Raw genomic sequence first — 20,050 nt, forward strand, 5'->3', positions numbered from 1 at the left:
GACTTTGGTGTGGGGGCCCATAATAAAGAAGCCCATCAGTTAGACATCTTAAAGAAAGATTTGCAACCCAAACGGAAAGTGATAAATCTTTCTGTTGGCATCTTTGGACTCAAAATCTCTAAGCTACTTTCTGTTTGAAAAAAAGCATGAATAAAGTTCGGCCACCATTACCGAAAAACAAAACAGTTTGGCCACTAAAAATGTATCTATAAAATAAAATAAATAAAAAAGATCCTTTCAAATCTCAATTGAAATAAGCCGTACGATATTCAATTTTATCGGTGGTATATACTTCTTAGAAAGAATACTTGAAACTAAGCGAACGCAGTCCAACAATCCATTACCCCAAGTCAGAAACTATTCCAGAAATTTCTCAGAAAAGCCGACAACAGTAAAGGAAATCGCTACTTCAAAAGTGCCCATAATATCAATATATAAAACCATGAATGTATTCAAGAATCACATCATCAGAAACCAAGTGTTGAATATATTGTATCCATGAAATCCTTGCAATTTTAGGTTCTTCTCACCTATTCAGTAACCTCATCAACCTGAGGTTTCTTGTACCAAAAATTTGAGAGTTGCAATATTAATCAGCTACCTCTCATGGCTCCATGCCTTCTCAAAGCATTTCTGCTAGTGTATGCAATATTCTTTACAGGGACATGGGCTCTCAACTCAACATCTGCATCTTCTCCCACCACTACTTTATTAGATGCCCATTTGGCTTCAATAAGATCTGTGTGCAAATCTACACCATATCCCGATGCCTGTTTTGATTCCTTGAAGCTCTCTATTTCAATAGATATTAATCCTAACATCATTAACTTTGTTCTTCAATCCCTCGAGACCGCATTCTCGGAGGGCGGCAAGCTTTTGGATCTCTTGCTCAATATTGGAAGCTCGGGTGTCGTTGAAAACCAAAGAGGAGCCATTCAAGATTGCCAGGAACTCCACCAAATTACCATGAATTCTCTACAGAGATCCATGTCTCGGATTAGTAGTTCAGCCGATTCTCGTAAATTATCTGATGCGAGAGCCTTTCTTAGTGCAGCCCTCACCAATAAAGACACCTGCTTGGAGGGCCTCGATTCTGCCACTGGTCTTCTTAAACCTGTCCTAGTCGACTCCGTCGTCAATACTTACAAATACATTAGTAATTCACTTTCAATGTTGCCTAACCCTGCAGTGCCTCAATTAAAAACCAAAGGTGGTGCTAACAGGCGCCTCATGGGTTTTCCGGCGTGGACGTCCCGGAAAGATCGTCGGGTACTACAAAGCTTCGACGGTGGTTACAACCCAAATGACGTGCTTACGGTGGCTAAGGACGGAAGCGGAAACTTCACCACCATCACGGACGCCATTAATTTTGCCCCTAACAACAGCTATGACAGGACAATTATCTATGTTACACAAGGGGTGTACCAGGAAAATGTGTACATCCCAAGGCATAAGACTAACATCGTTCTTCTGGGAGATGGAGCAGATGTGACGGAAATCACAGGTTCCAGAAGTGTGGGGGATGGTTGGACTACTTTCAGATCTGCAACTGTGGGTGAGTCCAAACTCCAAACCAAATTCTCTCAACAATTAATCTTATAATTAGTTTCTTCGAATTAGTCCTACCTTTCTTTTGTGTAGCTAGGTAATGTCAATTTTGCTAATTTAATTTTCAATATTATTTTTTTATGTTAATAATTAAGGGATATGATGTTCGTGTTCATGTTCTTGCTTGCTTATCATCTTTATTTAATGCACTGTCCATTGATGTGAATGAAAATCATGGTTGGGGTGCATTCCATTAATCTTTCAATAAATTAATTAAGTAAATGGGTTTCAACTTTCAACATTCAATTAAGAAAACAGGATTTTATTTTTGACGATTTTGACAATATAATATATTAATGTAATTAATTATAGAGCTGCATAAATTTATTATATTAATAATTGATTTCAGCCGTATCGGGCGATGGGTTCTTGGCGCGGGACATAGCCTTCACGAACACGGCGGGACCCGGAAAACACCAAGCGGTGGCCTTACGGGTGAGTGCAGACTTGTCGGCAGTCTACCTGTGCAAGATAACGGGGTACCAAGATACGTTGTATGTACATTCCTTTCGGCAGTTCTACAGAGAGTGCGACATAAGTGGGACGGTGGATTTCATATTTGGAAATGCAGCAGTTGTGTTCCAGGGATGTAACATGATAGCAAGACTGCCCATGCCAGGACAATTTAATGTGGTCACTGCTCAATCCAGAGACACCCCAGATGAGGACACTGGGATTTCCATACAGAACTGCTCCATTATTGCCTCCCAAGACTTATCCTCTAACATGGCTACTGTCAAGACTTACCTGGGTAGGCCATGGCGACCTTACTCTAGGACGGTGTACATGGACTCCTACCTTGATAATCTCATCGATTCCATCGGCTGGACACAATGGTCCGACGACCAAGGCCTCGATACCTTATATTATGGAGAGTATCAAAATACTGGACCTGGTTCAGCCACTGACGGCCGAGTCACCTGGCCAGGTTACCACATCATGAATTATGACGACGCGTGGAATTTCACCGTTTCCCAGTTCATTACCGGCGATGAGTGGCTGGACTCGACTTCTTTTCCTTACGACAACGGAGTCTGATGATCCCGGTGTAAATGTGTAGTCAATTCAACATACATCTGTATAAATGGCCCATGAGGCCATGAACATGAAGGTGAAGCAACTAAGAGGGCTAGATACGACCTACGACCCAAACCTTTTTGTTTAATCATGAATCGTGATGTGGGTCTACTATTCCTTATGGCTTGTCCAATTAGCTTTGGCTGATTATGTGACTGAAATTTCTTTGTTCCTCATGTGGCCTGTAATCAAGGCAAGGGAAAAAGGGGCAAAATTTTCTCCACACATATCATATGGGTTCAGCACTGGACCAGTGGGCCTGGGAGGATCTAATCCGAGATGTCCACCAGTACCTAGAATTAGAAACGTTCTCCATAGAGGCCCAATGGGCTTACCTTCAAGCCAAAAAATGAGCCCATTGATGATAGCCCCAAAAATTAATCAGACTTCAAATCCATTCTAGCTTACCTTCAAACCAAAAAATGTGATATGCCCAAAAGTTTCTACAAATCTCAGGGCTGGCTCAGAAAGCTTGACCTTTAAATCAACTTGGGACTTGACTTAGTTTCTTAAAAGGCCAAAATGTATCAAAGTCGGTAATAATACAGTTTACTTAAAATAAAAGTAGGTTTCATACACATTATCTTACATATAAGGGAAAGCAAAAATTATCAAGGCCGCAACTCCTGAAAAGTATATATATATATATATATATATATATTTTATATATATATATATATATATATATATATATTTTGTTTCTTTTGCATTGAGATTGATCGGAGTGGACAAAAATGTGGGTGGCGAGGTTGGGGTGAGTCATATGGGGTGCCGAGCGGATATAGGAATCCTGTTTCATCCTTCTGTTCTGTTCATTGTCATATCCATTGTTAAATTATGGGTTATTTCCATTCAAAATCCTTTCTTCGATGCACGCCTAATTTTGGTGATATTGCCCAATTATTTTAAAGTGAAGTTAAGCATCCTTCCTTCTGTCTGGATTTGAAAACAGAGCCTTTTTAGTACCAAGGAGGTGGCAGACATCACCAATGACTTGTTGCCTCAGAGTAGATGAAACATCCCTCATCTCATAGTCATGGATGGGCGGTGGCATGTTTATTTGTAGACACCATACAAAGGCCCATGGGGTCATGTAGGCTACTACTTCCCATTGCATTTTCAAATTATCAAGTTATCAACAATGGTCCACGATCCATGATCTGTCCTCAAACCTAAGTAGTTATTGTGTTAATTTGTTATATCACACAATTAGAATATTATTAATAATGTAATGAAATTCATTAATGGTTTTATTATATCATATAAACATGCTTATTTGAAAGGTAATCCCCCCCCCCCCCCCAACATTCAAGGCATTAAATAGCGTATATTTTGAGCTCGCTAGCATACCATTGCTTGGGACCGGTGCATTTCATGACCGTTCCGTTTCTGCTGATGTGCCATGCATGCCACTTCAACAAATAAACGGAACTGATAAAAAAACGGCAATTAATATAGTCCTGTTTTTTTAAGAAAACGTTTTTGTAATAATTAGTTTTGGGATTCAAAAAAGGAAGAATTTTTTGAAACGCTAAATTTTCGTTTTTTGAATCGTCTTAGTGATCTTAGTAACAATGTGCGTTGGAATTTGAAAAAGTTGATCACTTTTTGAGATGTCTCATAAATCAAATCAATTTAAACGTCCGATCTACCCATATCCCATTTATTTTTATGTTTTTCAAAAAAGCAGATGAAACTAATCACTTATAATGGTCCCAAACGTCCTCTAATTCGTGGGAATACAAAACATAAACAAACTGGATTCATTCTGGGACGGTCAACAACCAAGGAATAATCTGCTCTTCTTCTAAGCAAGGCACCTTTATTTGATGGTTATAGGTAGATTTGTTACATGCTGTAGTCCTTTGTTTGTAGGGCTCACATCACATTGACATTATAAATATTCACCAGCTGTTGCCTCAAAAGAAATCCACAATTTTTTTTCTCTTATAGATCCAACATATGAAATATTAAATAAGTAAGTTTGAATTACTGCGCAGTCGAAGTTATATTTTAACATGTTAAGGGAAAGGGACTGAGTGAATTTTCAAATATTAAATTTTGAACGATGAATATTACCTTGATTGTGAAATTCGTTTAAAAATTTTCCTAAACTTTCTGTTTACTATCAAACCAAACCGCCCATTAAGAAAATGTGTGTGGAAACAAGGAGATTGGCTTCTATCAGGGCAAATCTGTGCCTATACCATTTTAACAGTCTTTTGTAATCTTGTATTGAAAATATCTTCTCATAAAATAAAGCACACAAGTATAGAGATATTCTTAATGCAATGCAAGACATTAAAAGCTGCCCAAATGGGTTTTACCCTGACTGAAACCAAACTCAGAAATAAGGGCCTTTGCATATACTCTTTCTTAGACTCTTACATACCTCTAGGGTGTCAATTGAATCAGATTTGGTCTAATCTGGTCTGGTCAAATATAAATTTATTATAGATAGACCAAATTCAATTCAATCCAATGAATACTTTGAATCAATTTGGACTGTCCAATCTATTCAAGTTATTGGTTTAAATTTTAAAGTTAGATTGATTCCAGCCCAAACATGATCCATTGACATGTATTTTTATTTTCTGTTAATGGGCCGTATATTAGTCCAATCAAACCCAATTCAACCCATTAAAGATAGACCAAGTTCGCCAATTCAATCCATCAAATCTGAATTGTTTCAATTCAATATATCTTATTCATCCATCTAATCCGTACAAATTGATTTTAACTTAGACGAGTCCAATCTAAAAATGGTAGATTGACACCCGCACGCACGTACCTCCCACATTGTAAATAAGAACATGTGGTGAGCGGTATGCAGTTTGATGGGAGAGTCTTATAGTTTTGTATTATAAAGAAAACAAAGAACATTTTTCTTTTAGTTTTAGTATGTTGGGATTTGTTTTGTTGGTTTTGATAGAAGAAAGAATGTAGTTTGTACTTGTATGCAAATAGCATAATATAAAATTAAAAAACATGGATCACCGACTGATTCCAACGCGGCTTACAAACTTTGACTTGAGAACTGCTTCCGTCAAAATTGTCCTTTATCCTCCTGGTTTTAGACAAATTAAATGGAGTCGGGACTTTAGCATTTGTCTGCTCATGTTTTTTTTTTTGACTCAGGGCTCTATGGCGATTGGTGAGCTCAAAAAGATAGCCATGCAGATGGCAAATCTAAATTGAGGCAAGCAAGAAAATAAAAGATGTCATATAATAATCACTTATACAAATCAACCCTTTTGCTTATTTGCAGGCTAATCCTAATTGCTACGACAAAAGGAACAAATAATTAAAAAAAAAAAAGTGTGACAAATATTTATATATTATCAATAGCATGGAATTAGATTAAGATTAGATTATTAATTGGTTTTATTTTTGGGAGAATGATTGTTCAATTCATTTCAAAATTTTTAGTCTTGGATGAAACTCGACCATGAATCGATAGCAAATTCATAGACAAGATGCGATTTATAAGGGGATTATAGATTATAGAGGCTGTAATTTCAAATTTCTGTCATATTATATAGTTTATGTATATATAATATGATAATTGGTTGTTGTGTCTGGATACCCAGAAATTAATACTAAAAAGTAAAATCAAACAGTAGAAGGTAGTAGAAGCGAGCAGCACTCAAGAAGTTGGTATAGTGCGTGCTAGTTCCTACACAACACTAGTAGTCATCAGTATTCGATCACCCAAAACTGAAACATAACAAAAGGCAGGGTGAAGGGTGAAGGGTGAAGGGTGAAGGGTGAAGGGTGAAGGGTGAAGGGTCCCATGGAGTAATTGATAATGATAACAGCGGTAGGTAGTCCCATTATTGATAATCAACCCACTCTTGTTTGTACGAGACGGCAGAAGCCACTATTAGTTTATTACTGGACTGGTACGTAGCTTTTTTTTAAATAAAGGAAAGTAAATTATTTACATAAAGAAAATGAGAAACAGCTAAATGGCTCCTCTTGCGTCTTAGTCAATAAGGCGAGAGAGGGTCAGAAAACTCATTCGGCTCTAAGAAAATATTATTTACATCTAAAATTAATTTCGACAAAAAATAACCACTCTATTAGTCTCTCTATATGCATAATAAAAGGTAAAATACTCAAAATAGTTTCAAAGATTCATGATCTTAATGACGTGCCATAATGCTTTCAAGGAGTAGACACGTGCCCATTCAAACTATTCACAGCAATCAGACAGAGTTAGACCGGATAACTATCCTTTGAAAACCCCTTCTCTCGGATTCAATGATAGCTCGTCTTATGGCTTCCAACTATAGACTAAGGATAGGCACTAGGGGGTACCAACTGCGAGGGTACCGATGGGGGGTTCCCATATGATCCCTCAAAAGAAATCCAAAGTCATTATGTTCTTCCAACAAGGATTAACATAGATGACCCTCAAAGAGATGGTTCCCACCGAAGCCATAAGCCCTTAAGATTAGAAAAGGACGCTTGGATTCCCCAATTTCTAATAAATTCACGAGCATTAGTCGAGTCTTCAACCTCCAACTTTTCTGACTCAATCTGACCCACCACATCAGAAACAACTCACTGTTGAGTAACGATTGGGTGGTGATAATCATTTCAGAAAACTCACTAATTCCTCTCCAACCAAATATGGTAAATCACTATATTCCAAGTCAAGCAAAAAAAAAAAAGTTATTAGGCCATTCAAGTGAGCATAGCTCCATTCGATAAGCTGGTCCCAGGATAAGATATTAGGCCACATTAATCCACAACAGCCTAAAATTGACTGCCAAACCTCCACCAAAAAGTTAACAATGAGCAAAATTATGGTCATGAGATTCATGCTCATGTATACACATGACACATTTTGCATCATTGATAACAGTCTTGTGCCTAGATAGCCGATCTTTAGTAAATAGAGCTTTTCATCAGGCAAACCAGAAAATGAAGGAATGGCGAGGGATATTCCCATGAAAAAAAATCAACGGGTAGTTACTTAACAAAGAAACTCAGCTTAACCATTCGGGAGTCTCGAACAATGCCACTTGGGATTACTTCAAATTACTTGAGGGATTTGAGAGACCAACCCTCTCTTATGCCAAGGGTCGAATCAGAGGAAGGTGTGACAACCAAGGTCCCACACTTTGACAATGCTTCGAACAGCCCATGAAGAAAGTTAAACCGCATAATGCTTTGGTTTTCTATTTTATTAGGTGGCTATCTCTCCACTTGTAAATTTTAGGGATAATTTGTGATACTGCTTAATAGGTCCATGCCCAATTGCCCAGTCGGCCAGTCCTGTCCATGTACAGATGTACGCAAGTGATTGGGCTGCTGGGGAATGTAGTCATGATTGGATTCCTTTTCTCCTTTTTAATTTCTTTTTGTTTCTCTCTTTCCCGTACAACAATACAGCTGATTTTGGCAGTGTGATGAAACCAGCGACAGATTAGTTTCAGGAATCTATATTTATATATAACGTAACTACAAAACTTCAGTGCTGCATGGAAAGCGGGGTTTCAATTCATATATGCATCCCTGTCCACCTGGGCCTGGCTAGGAGACCATCTCTAATCTTGCATTGCAAGATGAAAGATAAAAGATAAACCGCCTTTAACCTACCTTTACTTATCATCTCTCATTCTTTAGGTGATTTTGAACCTAACTTTTAACTCTTTACTCTTTCTCTCTTTCTTTGAACCTTCCCGTCGTATCAAACTATAAACTATAACAATGGGGTTTCATCCATAACAGTCCCAATTCGAGACAATGAAAACTTTTCCTGGCTTCCTCTATCATGTGAATGGGTGACATCTCCTTTTCTCCTTGTTGTTGTCTGTTGGTCATTAAATGAAAGAATCTCACTGAAACCGGTCACACCACGACTTACCTAAACCCCCCATCACAGCAATAATACCTACCCACGCGGTTTCTCTCGTCCCACCGCATACCCCCTATAATAATAAATTATAACGTGCAGGTGCAGTGCTATTTTGATTTCTTCCCCAACGCGCAGTTAATGCACGTCAGGCGACGCTCTGCACAAGCACAACACCCACTCACCCTCATCGTGATTCATCAATTACTTCACCCTCGCCTTGCATTACTTGCGTGATCACCATTCACCATTCACCATTCACCATTAAATTAGAAAAAAAAAAAAAAAAGAAAAGAAAAATACCTCCATTCTTCTCTCTCTCTAAATATTTCCCTAAATTATTATTAAAGGATAAGGGGTTTTCCACGGTCAGGATCCGTTCCGCCCTTTTCTTAAAATGACGTGAATAGTACTTCCATCAGTCATGTTTGACGAAACTATCCAAAAGTCTTTTCTGCCCTTGTTAGCTCTTCAATGGAATCTCTAATCTGACCGTTCTTCCAATCCATTTTCAAAGAGTGAACGGAAAAGAGGTACTCCACTCCACTGGACCGTTTGCTCTCTCTAGCTCCACTAATATCAGATTTCTCTGGGCAAGAGAATTCAGACTTCTTGCCATCCATTTCGGACCGACCTCCCTTCGGTTTCATAATCATAGCCTGATAGCCAACAACACAAAAGACAATTAATGTCCAACTAATTTATATTTATAATGATATTTTCAACCATCAAGAGCAAAATTGGGGGTTTGAAATAATTTTAGATTTTTTTTAATGGCAGAAATAATTTTAGATGCATGTTAATGTTATATCACATGCAAATAAAATAATGCCACCCATAGGCCATATGGAAATGGAAGGTTTAGTATTTTTTCCAAATAAAAATGAGCGTTTTTATTTATTTCAACCCACGCGCGTCTCCTTAGCATAAACAATACTCCATATTATTCTTTAAATACGGCCGGCCATCCAAAATGAAAAATCCAACCAGAATCCAAAATGAGCACTCGAATGTTCAAACCGAACACAATGCCGTCACCGTCACTTTACCTCATTCTCCTACTCTCTCTCTTCTTACTACTTCCACCTCCCCTGCCTGCCCTCCAACCGCTTTCCCTTTCCCCTCCACCTCCGCCACTCTCTCCGTCACCCTCCGCCGCTTGTAAGTTCACTCTTTACCCCAAGCTCTGCCGTTCCATCCTATCGGCCTTCCGCTTCTCTCCCTCCAGCCCCTACGATTACGGCCGCTTCTCCGTCAAGCAGTGCCTCAAGCTAGCCAGGAAGACCTCCTATCTGATCGGCCGGTACCTCAACCGCAATCAACGCTCCACTCTAAGCCACATAGAGGCCGGTGCGCTAGACGACTGCCGACAGTTGTCCGATCTCAATGTGGACTACTTGGTGACCATCACCACAGAACTGAACTCTGCCGAGTCACTGACGGGCGACCTGGTTGATCAGGTCCAGACCCTGTTGAGTGCCATAGTGACGAACCAGCAAACATGCTTTGATGGGCTTCAGGCTTCCGGGAGTGCCATGATGGGTGCTCTGTATGCACCCTTAAGTAATGCCACTCAGTTGTATAGCGTTTCGCTTGGGTTGGTGACTCAGGCTCTGGCTCGGCGGAAACACCGGGGAAGGAAACGAAAGACGAGCGAGGTGGAGCGGTTTCTGTCCGACGTGAACCGGGTATGGAGAGCCGGGTACCAATCCCAATCCGACCGAGGTAAGAAAAGAAGCAGACCTTGCCCATCTAACTTAGCGACTAGGGTCTCTAATTCTAACTACTATAGCAGAAATACAGAGCAGCCAAGCTTAAATTAGTTAAAAGACAAATTTATCAAAAGAAAGAAAAAAAAAGAAAAGTAAAAGACAACAATTCCTGTGCTGTAGTTTCAGTTTTGTGGGGTCAGTGTTCAGAGCCTTCCGACTTTCAAATGAGTTCGGATCTGCTACTGACAGAGCGCGCCTCACAGCATGTCCTGGCCGTGAGGACGGTGTGAGGCCCGCTTTGCGAGAAACAGATCCCAATTCCTTCCATCTACTATCTCAGCCCAGACAAACTAACGTAGTAGCCCATTTTCTTTTTAGCTAAATGAGACACAACTATCACTGTCTTGCCGCTTTGCAACTGGTTTGGTTGAATCAGATCATTCTAGACTGACTTGAGCTCAGTTTGGAAGAATGATAAATACAAATATGTATAGTATACAAAATAATATAAAATACAATGTTTTGCCTTTTACATGTTTGAATTTGTACTCTTTGCAAACTTGGTCTTGGGGGCATTTTTTTTGGATTCTGAGAGCAAGTATGCTTTTTAATGTGGGGATTAGAAAAGTTTATTTTCGATAAACGTAAAAAATTTACTCGAATAATTATATTTACTTAGTAAATAATTTTCCTAAGCGTTATATTTTTTATTATTTTGTATGTATTTATACTGTACATATTCCAAAATGAGCCTAAAGTGAATGGGACCGCCAATGATATTGGCAGGCACCAGACAGCTCACAGCTCAGTTGCCGTTGTAAACCCGCTACAATCAGTATGTGATGTCCCGCTATCTGGGCTGCAAACTGATACAATGATATATCTGAATAAATTTGACCCATTAATATCCAGATCCCAATTTGACTCAGATTGGATATGGATTTGAACACGGTATATCATTGAACGAAGTTAAACTAAAAATAGAATGAATTGAAAATAACTTGTATTAGACTTGAACATGTGGTTCTCAAGTAAAAGTGCAATTCCAGATACCCGCTGTCTGTAGAATAGAAGCGGAATTTGAACTGCCTTAATTAGATGGGATTTCAAATTCAAATTCGGTAAGAATTTCCCTTAATAAAGTTAATGCATCACCTAGTTACCTCATTGCCCTCACACATACACATCCATCTCGTTCATGTAGCTCAATATGCTATTACCCATTATTTAGAAACCTAAAAAGTGAAGCATTATGTTATTAAATGAGTATTGAAATCCCATTATTTATCTAGAAACCCCATACTCGTGGTGACTATAAAATGTTCTGCCTGAAGGCCTTCTTTGGAAATCCCACAATAATGAGTATTGAAAATTTTAATGTCAAATTTGAAGGTGTATCCATCCATCTGGTTGGCTGCCTGCCTGGTTCAAAAATCAAAATACATACTTTAAGGACATTGTCAAGACCTACTGATGATAGAGGTTGGGTTCCTTTGCATTTATATAATATATATATATATATATATATATATATATATATGTTCATGGCTGTCTCACTGTCTGTCAGTAACTAAAATAGCAAAAGGAAGGAAAAAATAAAGTAATAATTTGTTACTTAGATTTGCTGCTGTTAGGGACCAAACAGCCTGGGAGGAGTCTTATCGGTTTTCAGAGTGGTGGCCAGAATCAAACTTTGGCTGAAAGACTGGGTGATAGGATCCTGGTGAACGACACTGCTATAGTTGCTAAGGACGGAAGCGGGAATTTCAGTTTGATCGGCGATGCAATTGCATTTGCACCAAATAATTCCAAGGTTGAAGATGGCTACTTTGTAATTTACGTCAAGGAAGGAATATACGAGGAGTATGTGGTTGTAGCCAAAAACAAGAAGAATATAATGTTACTTGGTGATGGGATCAACCGCACAGTGGTTACTGGGAATCGAAGCGTGGTGGATGGCTGGACAACCTTCAACTCAGCAACAGTTGGTCAGTACTGAATACTCTTACTTGGCTCGGGTAATTATTTCTATTTGAGACACACAATTACACAATTAATATAAGAAAATTAGTTTAAAATTGTTGGCTTGGGTACGTAAAGGTCTGAACCGGGCAATGGGCAGGCCTTTATATTAAGAATTTTAGCCCAAGCCCATCTCTCTGCGGATTCTGCAGTCTGCACATGCATGGGTATATCATATCTGAGGCATGAAAATCATGGCCTAACCTGCGCATGGGCATATGTTAGAGTTTTAGCCCAAGCCCATCTCTTTGCCTAAAGCTGCACATGGGCCATGGGCGTAAGGCATGAATCGAGCTCCTTTTGGCTGGACTCGTGGAGTAGTCTTGATGAGTACTGATTAGCTGAGCTAATCATTCTTTACCATTTGAAATTGACAAATTTAAACTACTTTCTCTCTCTCAATGCAGCTGTTTCTGGGGAGCGATTTGTTGCCGTAGATATGAGCTTCAGGAACACCGCTGGGCCGGAAAAACACCAAGCAGTGGCAGTAAGGAACAATGCCGACGTCTCCACCTTCTACCGCTGCAGTTTTGAAGGTTACCAAGACACCCTCTACGCACATAGTCTAAGACAGTTCTACAGGGAATGCGATGTTTATGGAACAGTAGATTTCATATTCGGGAATGCCGCCGCAGTGTTGCAGAATTGCAACCTATATGCTCGTAAACCCATGCCCAACCAGAAGAATGCGTTCACTGCCCAAGGACGGACGGACCCAAATCAAAACACGGGGATCTCAATCCACAATTGCACTATTGGAGCTGCTCCAGACTTGGCTGAGGACTTGAACTCAACTAGTAACTTTCTTGGTAGACCCTGGAAAGAGTATTCACGGACTGTATACATGCAGTCTTATATTGATAGCCTCATCGATCCCGTGGGTTGGTTGGAATGGAATGGAACGGTTGGGTTAAGTACCCTTTTCTATGGTGAGTTTGAGAATTATGGACCAGGTGCTATTACTAGTATGAGAGTGCAATGGCCTGGTTATAGCTTGATGAATGCTTCACAAGCTTGGAATTTTACGGTTTATAACTTCACCATGGGTGATACTTGGTTACCTTACACAGATATACCGTTTAATGGGGGATTATTGTAATGGCAAACTGGCGATTAGGATACATTATTCAAATGTACAAAATCAAATGAAATGTAACTATTTATAGGTTTTATTAACTTAATTTCACAGTTACACCTTCCTCTAGCTCTCTTGTACTATTTAATAATTATAAGTACTCCATCCACTACTTCAAATGAAATGATTTCATTTTAGTTGGCTATCCCTAGATTACATGCAAGTAGTTTGGACTTAACTGGGAGGAGATAATCAATTAAAGTTTGGCTTCTTTTAATCAAATTAATCGATTAAATGACATGCATGCGTTTGTAATATGTATGTATTATGCATATATAGGCATATATGAAATTAAGGGTGTTTGTAATTGTATTTGCATGTTTGGCGTAATTTGTGGGAGACAAATTTACTTAATTAATTTTGTGACTGTTGGCCTGGCCTAGTTAACAGAATTTACACAAGATTAGGTAAATACAAATAATAATAACTAGCGATCATTACCACAAATTAATTTGCTAGGAGTCGGTTAAGGGTTGTATAAAGTTTCACAAAAGGAAAAGAAAAAGGAAAACCAAATTAAAAGTTTTAAAGGGTATAGAATAAAACTATCACAGCCACAAAGTATATAGGGCTGCTTCGTGCAAAATTACTTCATTATCCCTCGTCGGAGAAGAAACAACACAATAAGAAAGATGAATGAATGAATGGATGGCGGGGTATTATTGTAAGTTAGCAGGTAGAAAGAATAGTCAATTTTAAAATAGCGGGGGAAGTGGTGAGACGGTTAGATGATTCATCCCCATCACCCATTTCCCTTGACCAACTTTTAAATGGAATACTTCAAACTTGTCCAGCTCCCAACAATTCGAAAACTGAGGAGGAGAAGAAGAAGAAGAAGAAAAAAGAAATAAAAAGGGGAAGAGTAAGAGGAAGGAGGAGGAGAAGCAAGAGGAACAACAAAGAACATACCCTTTGCCTCCCGTCCTCTCTGCCTTAGCTTGGAGGATCTAAGGCAGAGGGACTCCCCCCCCCCCCCCCCCCTTGCCTCTGCCTCAGCTAATCAAGCTAAAAGCATGGCATTCCAAGAATTCAGCCAGGTGTCAGCCCGTCGAAGGGCGGAAAGGCAGGAAAAGCTGAGAAAGAGGTTAACCATCGCAGCAGTTGTTATAGTTGTTCTCCTTATTATAATTGCCGCAGGCGTCTTCGCCATCGTTTACATATCGGAGCGTTCAGGTTCAAGCAAGTCGTCTCAGCAAGAAGTAAAGCCTAAAAAAGATAAGTCGCAGCGCGCCGATAGGATAAAGATGATATGTAACCCTACAGACTACCAAAGCGTATGCGAGTCAAGCCTGAAGAAGGTGTTGAAGAATAATGCCTCCTCCACCAACCCCAAGGATGCTCTCAGGGCTTCGATTGTGGTGACCCTGGATGAGGTTGAGAATGTGCTCAACCAAACATCAAAGTTCCGTTTCGAAAACAAAGAAGAGCAAGGTGCCTACGAGGATTGTAAGCTGCTGCTTCAAGATGCCAAGGAGGAATTACAGGATTCAATTTCCACCGTTAGTGACAAGGACGTCGAGATGCTCCCCTCCAAGGCTGATGACTTGAATAATTGGCTAAGTGCTGTAATATCATACCAGCAGACATGCATTGATGGATTCCCTGAAGGGAAATCCAAAACCAAAATGCAGAAGACCTTGGGTAATACAAAAATTTTGACTAGCAATGCTCTTGCCATTGTCGCTGAAGTGTCCTCCATCTTGTCAACTCTCCAGTTATCGGGAGGAAACAAACGTCGCCTTCTACAAGCCACCAGTACTAGTACTAGTTCTAGTACCAGTACCAGTCTGGGTGAGGACGGCCTCCCTAATTGGATGTCCCATGAAGACCGCAGGATGTTGAAGGCACGTTCCGTCAACCTCAAGCCCAATGCCGTTGTGGCCAAAGACGGAAGTGGAGATTTTAAAACCATTTCCGATGCTTTGGCTAAAATACCTAAAAAATACACTGGGCGGTATGCTACCTCCTCCACTCTTCCTCTTTATTTTACAAAACAAACTGATAATCATCAAGTATTTTTCTTCTTCTCTTTTTTTGGCCTTGCCTTGTCCATGAATGAATCGAGACGATGCAATCCCTTAAATTCATGCAGGTACGTCATTTACGTTAAGGCAGGAGTTTACGATGAGACGGTGATAGTGACCAAGGATATGGTAAATGTAACAATGTATGGGGATGGATCAATGAAGAGCATTGTCACAGGGAGCAAGAATTTTGTAGATGGGATTAGGACCTTCCAGACTGCAACTTTTGGTAAGTTTGTTTTAATTAATTTATGGTAATATGTGTCGATCCTATATTATATTGATTCTTCTTCTTCTTCTTCTTTTGGTACGTAGCGGCACTGGGCGAAGGGTTCACGGCCATGGCCATGGGATTCAGAAACACAGCTGGTCCAGAAAAGCATCAGGCAGTAGCCCTCCGGGTCCAAGCTGACCGTTCCGTCTTCATCAACTGCAGGATGGAAGGGTACCAAGATACGCTATATGTACAAACCCACCGACAGTTCTACCGGAGTTGTGTGATTGCCGGCACTATCGACTTCATCTTCGGCGATGCATCAGCAATCCTTCAGAACTGTATGATTATGGTCCGAAAGCCCTTAGACAACCAGCAGAACACTGTTACTGCCCAAGGAAGGGCGGACAAGCGGGAAACTACAGCCCTTGTTATACAAAATAGTCGCATCTTGCCCGATGATAAACTAGTACCTGATAGGACAAAGATCAAGAGTTATCTTGGTAGGCCATGGAAGGAGTATTCTAGGACTATTATTATGGAATCAACCATCAGCGATGTGATTCAACCAGATGGATGGTTACCTTGGGATGGTGACTTTGCCCTCAACACATTGTTTTATGCAGAGTACAACAATAGGGGACCTGGGGCTAAGCTTACCGCTCGTGTCAAATGGCCTGGTTTTAAGGTCATTAAAAAGGATGAAGCCGATAAATTTACTGTCGGAACTTTCTTAGAAACAAACTGGATTCAGGCCTCAGGTGCACCATTTCGTCAAGGCTTATATAACTGAGCGTGTTGTACAATATTGACCATTTTTATTACAAATTTAAGTGGCATTTTAAACAAACAAACAAACAGACAGACAAACAAACAAGCTCCCAATAGAAGAAAAAAAAAAAATTGATACTGTACTGAATTATTGATGACTGAAAGGACGATCGACGACATTCGAGGTGGATTAACTTTAACAATTAATTAATATTGATTCACAAGGGTTAATTAGCAATGTTGAATGGGACGGGAGAGTTTCTGCCAGTCATTTATAGGTTTAAGACTTCAAGCAGTGATCGATGGTGGTGGTGTTGCTGGTGTTAGTTCTGTATTTTTCTATACATTAGTTGTTGTTCTTGTTCTTATTCTTGTTCTACTATTTAAATCATGCATAGAAAAAGAAAATATTATAACTTTCATTCCACCTATAATTAACTCTTCCTCCTTAAATCCCACGTTCCAAATTTCTGACAATTCAGCTAGTAATTTTCGGCACTATACATGATTAGCTACTGTACTACAGGATTAATTCTTCATGAGTTAATTAAAATGTCGTAGTATACCTAATCGCATTATCAACCTCCTTATCAGCATTAGCATTACACGGGCCCAATTAGGCGATGTTTGGCATCAATGCCATTTTCTGCTTCAAATAGCACCCTTTTGTTTGGTATCGTCCAGAAGAAAAAAAAAAAAAAAAAATGTTGCTCTAAACCATGCTTTGGAAATTGGGAAAGTGTGGCATGGAGCAACACCAAATGTAATGTTTTCTGAGAAAACAGTGCGTTGCTGCCAATGATACAATGACATGGCATCAATGTGGCATCATATCGGACATTTGATAATATAGATCAATATTGAAAACGTCACTACCAGCACCGTTACCAAACAAAACCAGTGTTGTTTTCTCAAAAAATGTCTGTGGCAGCATCGGTTCCAAACAAAAAATAAGCACACCATTTTTTGTTTGGGTCAAAAGCTACTTAATTAATTAGTTAATTACATTTAACAATGTTCCTAGTAGGGTTGTTCACAAATAAATCCAAACCGACCAACCCGGCCTGACCCAACCCGAGTTGTCCGGTTTTTCTTCACTACTAATCGGTTTCGGTTTGCAAAGATGAATAAACCGATTATTCGGTTCAGCTTCGGTTTTCATATGTGAAAACCAAAACTGGACCAAGTTATGTGAAAAAATATATATTCTGAAAAAAATATCTATTAAATATAGATATTTTAGTTTTAAATAATAAATATACATCTGAAAAATATATATTCTGAAATATATCAGATATATATTTCCAGAAAAAAGAAAATATATATTTTGTTATATTTGTTATATGTTTTGGTTTTAAATATATATTTCCAGGAAATATATTCTGAAATATTATATATAATATTAGCACTTTGACTTCATGTGCATTGTGCAAGTTTGGAGTTGGTTGAAACCCAAACCGACCATATCGGTTTTATTTAATAGAGGGTCGGTTCCGGTTTGATCTATAGGTAACCCGACCAGGTTAGGTCGATTGAAAAAATACTAGTAAACCGACCCAACCCGACCCGTCAATAGCCCTAGTTCCCATCATCGAAGCCAAACACCTACTTAATTAATTAATTAATTAATTACATTCAGCAATCCAACTATTGAATATATTAGGTCAAGAGCTCAATTTTTTTAAGCCCAATACGAATTCATTCAACTCGTCAAGAAATGCAATAGATGTCAGAGGCATGCCAACATCCTCCATCAACCTGCTACCGATTTAAAGTATCTTACTGGCCCGTGGCCCTTCGCACAGTGGGGAATAGACATCGTCGGTCCATTTCCGCCAGCAACCGGACGGAGAAAGTTCTTAGTCGTGGCAGTAGACTACTTCACGAAGTGGGTGGAAGCCGAACCGCTAGTAAGCATTACAACCCGGAACGTGCAAAATTTCTTTTGGAAAAAACATCGTGTGCCATTTCGGACTCCCCAAAATCTTGATTTTGGATAACAGGAAGCAATTTGAAGATATTAAATTCCAAAACTTGTGCACTGAGATGGGGATTCAGCAGAACTTTACTTCAGTAGCACATCCACAAGCAAACGAGCAAGCCGAAGTAACGAACAGAGCTATCCTTCGTGGGTTGAAAGCTCGTCTTGCACAAGCTAAAGGGTTGTGGGTGGACGAGCTACCCAGCGTTCTTTGGGCCTACCGGACTACCATCAAGACAGCGACGGGTGAGACCCCCTTTAACCTCACATATGGTACAGAGGCGATGATCCCGACAGAAATCGAAGTACCTACATTGCAACTTGAGGCTTATGATGAGGAAGAAAATAATGACGAGCTCCGTACCAACCTAGACCTTGCAGAGGAGGTACGAGACATGGCCTACATCCGGACTGCGGCATACCAGCAGAAAGTGGCTCGGTACTATAACGCCCAGGTCAAGAAGCGGCAGTTTCGTATCGGCGATGTAGTCCTACGGAAAGTTATGGTACCTGAGCCCGGCGTGGATAAGCTCGGATCAAACTGGGAAGGTCCATACCGTATAAGACAAGTTTACAGGGAAGGCACGTATGAGTTCGAGACTTTGGAAGGGAAGCTGGTACCTCGAGCATGGAACATCGACAACTTAAGAAGGTACTATGTATGAGCCCACAACTCCAGGTATAAGTCACTCATGAGATCACCAAACTGGTCAAATAGACGACGAGCCGGAGAGGGGACTATAAGTCACTCCTAGAAGCCAAAGGGCTATGGTGCCGAGCTGATAACAGGCCTCGACACGATAAAAGTCCTAGTCGCCTCTTCAGCATAGGCAGCTTAAAACCCAATCGCTTTGTCATGGGCAAAGCAAAGTGACCCAGGCACAGACAGGTCGGGTATGTACCCTACAGTGTCTTTTCACCCTGGCATACAATGACGATTAGATTATTCCTACTAGTGTCGAGCTTGCCAGTTCGGGAGTAATCTATACTTAGAAAAAATTTCACTCCTATTTGGTTTAGCTCGCCAGCTCAGGAGTAATCTATACTTAGAAAAAATTTTTACTTCTATTTGGTTTGGCTCGCCAGATCGGGAGTAATCTACACTTAGAAAAATTTACACACATAGATTGCAAAACACTTTTATTTCATTGATAAAAACTTTGAGTACAAAAAAAAAGAGAAGAGAAAGATTACAATTAACCGAGCTCCGAGGCTCGGAACATTGAGCATTACAAAAGGGGGAGGTCCAAGAAAAGAGGCTTCAATCTGTTCAAGGCTCTTCATCCTTAGTGGAGACTTCAGCAGGAGGATCAGTCTTTGTATGGTCCTCGGTAGCACTGGTCTCCTCTCCCTTGTCATCAAGCAGGTCGTCATCACTCTCCGCTTCGAAGTCCGGATCCCTGGCAGCTTCAATGGCCATCTCCTTGGTGATCTTCAACATGGTGATGGCACTGAGATCGAGGTGGGGAAATTTACGCCGGGTCAACCACCTATTGAGCTTGAACCCCTTACGGTAGTCCGCTGTCCCTGCCTCAACCAACCTTTCCCGAAGCTCCACCGAGGACTTGTACTCCTCAACTGCCTTAACATTGGCCTCCTCCATCGCCTAAAACAGGAGTTTGGTTCATTTCTTCACATGGGCC

At 40.0% G+C, this 20,050-nt stretch overlaps 4 protein-coding genes across 5 annotated transcripts; all 4 read left to right on the top strand.

The window, feature by feature from the left end:
- Positions 1-316: 316 nt before the first annotated feature.
- Positions 317-2,859, top strand: LOC104609250 (putative pectinesterase/pectinesterase inhibitor 12). Its single transcript, XM_010275502.3, has 2 exons — positions 317-1,555; positions 1,958-2,859. Exons 1-2 carry the CDS (start codon positions 607-609, stop codon positions 2,644-2,646), a joined length of 1,638 nt encoding a protein of 545 aa, XP_010273804.2. The 5' UTR covers positions 317-606; the 3' UTR covers positions 2,647-2,859.
- A 6,657-nt stretch (positions 2,860-9,516) lies between these two features.
- LOC104609251 (pectinesterase-like) lies at positions 9,517-13,562 on the top strand. Of its 2 annotated transcripts, none has more exons than XM_010275503.3 (3): positions 9,517-10,273; positions 11,880-12,248; positions 12,690-13,562. In XM_010275503.3, the coding sequence occupies exons 1-3, from the start codon at positions 9,547-9,549 to the stop codon at positions 13,379-13,381; spliced, it is 1,788 nt and encodes a 595-aa protein (XP_010273805.2). In that variant the 5' UTR covers positions 9,517-9,546; the 3' UTR covers positions 13,382-13,562. The 2 variants fall into 2 exon arrangements, with proteins under 2 accessions (XP_010273805.2, XP_010273806.2); XM_010275504.3 differs by having other exon boundaries at positions 11,895-12,248.
- A 651-nt stretch (positions 13,563-14,213) lies between these two features.
- Positions 14,214-16,513, top strand: LOC104609381 (Plant invertase/pectin methylesterase inhibitor superfamily). The gene is made up of 3 exons (XM_010275678.2): positions 14,214-15,371; positions 15,510-15,670; positions 15,757-16,513. Exons 1-3 carry the CDS (start codon positions 14,431-14,433, stop codon positions 16,446-16,448), a joined length of 1,794 nt encoding a protein of 597 aa, XP_010273980.2. The 5' UTR covers positions 14,214-14,430; the 3' UTR covers positions 16,449-16,513.
- A 2,178-nt stretch (positions 16,514-18,691) lies between these two features.
- LOC148790534 (uncharacterized) lies at positions 18,692-19,072 on the top strand. The gene has a single exon (XM_088889586.1). It carries the CDS (start codon positions 18,692-18,694, stop codon positions 19,070-19,072), a length of 381 nt encoding a protein of 126 aa, XP_088745712.1.
- Positions 19,073-20,050: the final 978 nt, after the last annotated feature.

The sequence above is a fragment of the Nelumbo nucifera genome, chromosome 6 (genome assembly GCF_055504915.1).
Source record: "Nelumbo nucifera cultivar China Antique chromosome 6, China Antique-T2T, whole genome shotgun sequence".
In the NCBI taxonomy this organism is placed as follows: domain Eukaryota; kingdom Viridiplantae; phylum Streptophyta; class Magnoliopsida; order Proteales; family Nelumbonaceae; genus Nelumbo; species Nelumbo nucifera.

What these genes read in the sequence shown, in the direction of transcription:
- LOC148790534 (XM_088889586.1), top strand. Translation starts at nt 18,692, where the DNA reads ATGATCCCGACAGAAATCGAAGTACCTACATTGCAACTTGAGGCTTAT.
- LOC104609250 (XM_010275502.3), top strand. Translation starts at nt 607, where the DNA reads ATGGCTCCATGCCTTCTCAAAGCATTTCTGCTAGTGTATGCAATATTC. An exon ending in TTTCAGATCTGCAACTGTGG is followed by an intron (nt 1,556 to 1,957) that starts GTGAGTCCAAAC and finishes AATTGATTTCAG; the next exon opens with CCGTATCGGGCGATGGGTTC.
- LOC104609251 (XM_010275503.3), top strand. Translation starts at nt 9,547, where the DNA reads ATGAGCACTCGAATGTTCAAACCGAACACAATGCCGTCACCGTCACTT. An exon ending in CCAATCCCAATCCGACCGAG is followed by an intron (nt 10,274 to 11,879) that starts GTAAGAAAAGAA and finishes TTTGTTACTTAG; the next exon opens with ATTTGCTGCTGTTAGGGACC. An exon ending in CTTCAACTCAGCAACAGTTG is followed by an intron (nt 12,249 to 12,689) that starts GTCAGTACTGAA and finishes CTCTCAATGCAG; the next exon opens with CTGTTTCTGGGGAGCGATTT.
- LOC104609381 (XM_010275678.2), top strand. Translation starts at nt 14,431, where the DNA reads ATGGCATTCCAAGAATTCAGCCAGGTGTCAGCCCGTCGAAGGGCGGAA. An exon ending in CCTAAAAAATACACTGGGCG is followed by an intron (nt 15,372 to 15,509) that starts GTATGCTACCTC and finishes AAATTCATGCAG; the next exon opens with GTACGTCATTTACGTTAAGG. An exon ending in CTTCCAGACTGCAACTTTTG is followed by an intron (nt 15,671 to 15,756) that starts GTAAGTTTGTTT and finishes TTTGGTACGTAG; the next exon opens with CGGCACTGGGCGAAGGGTTC.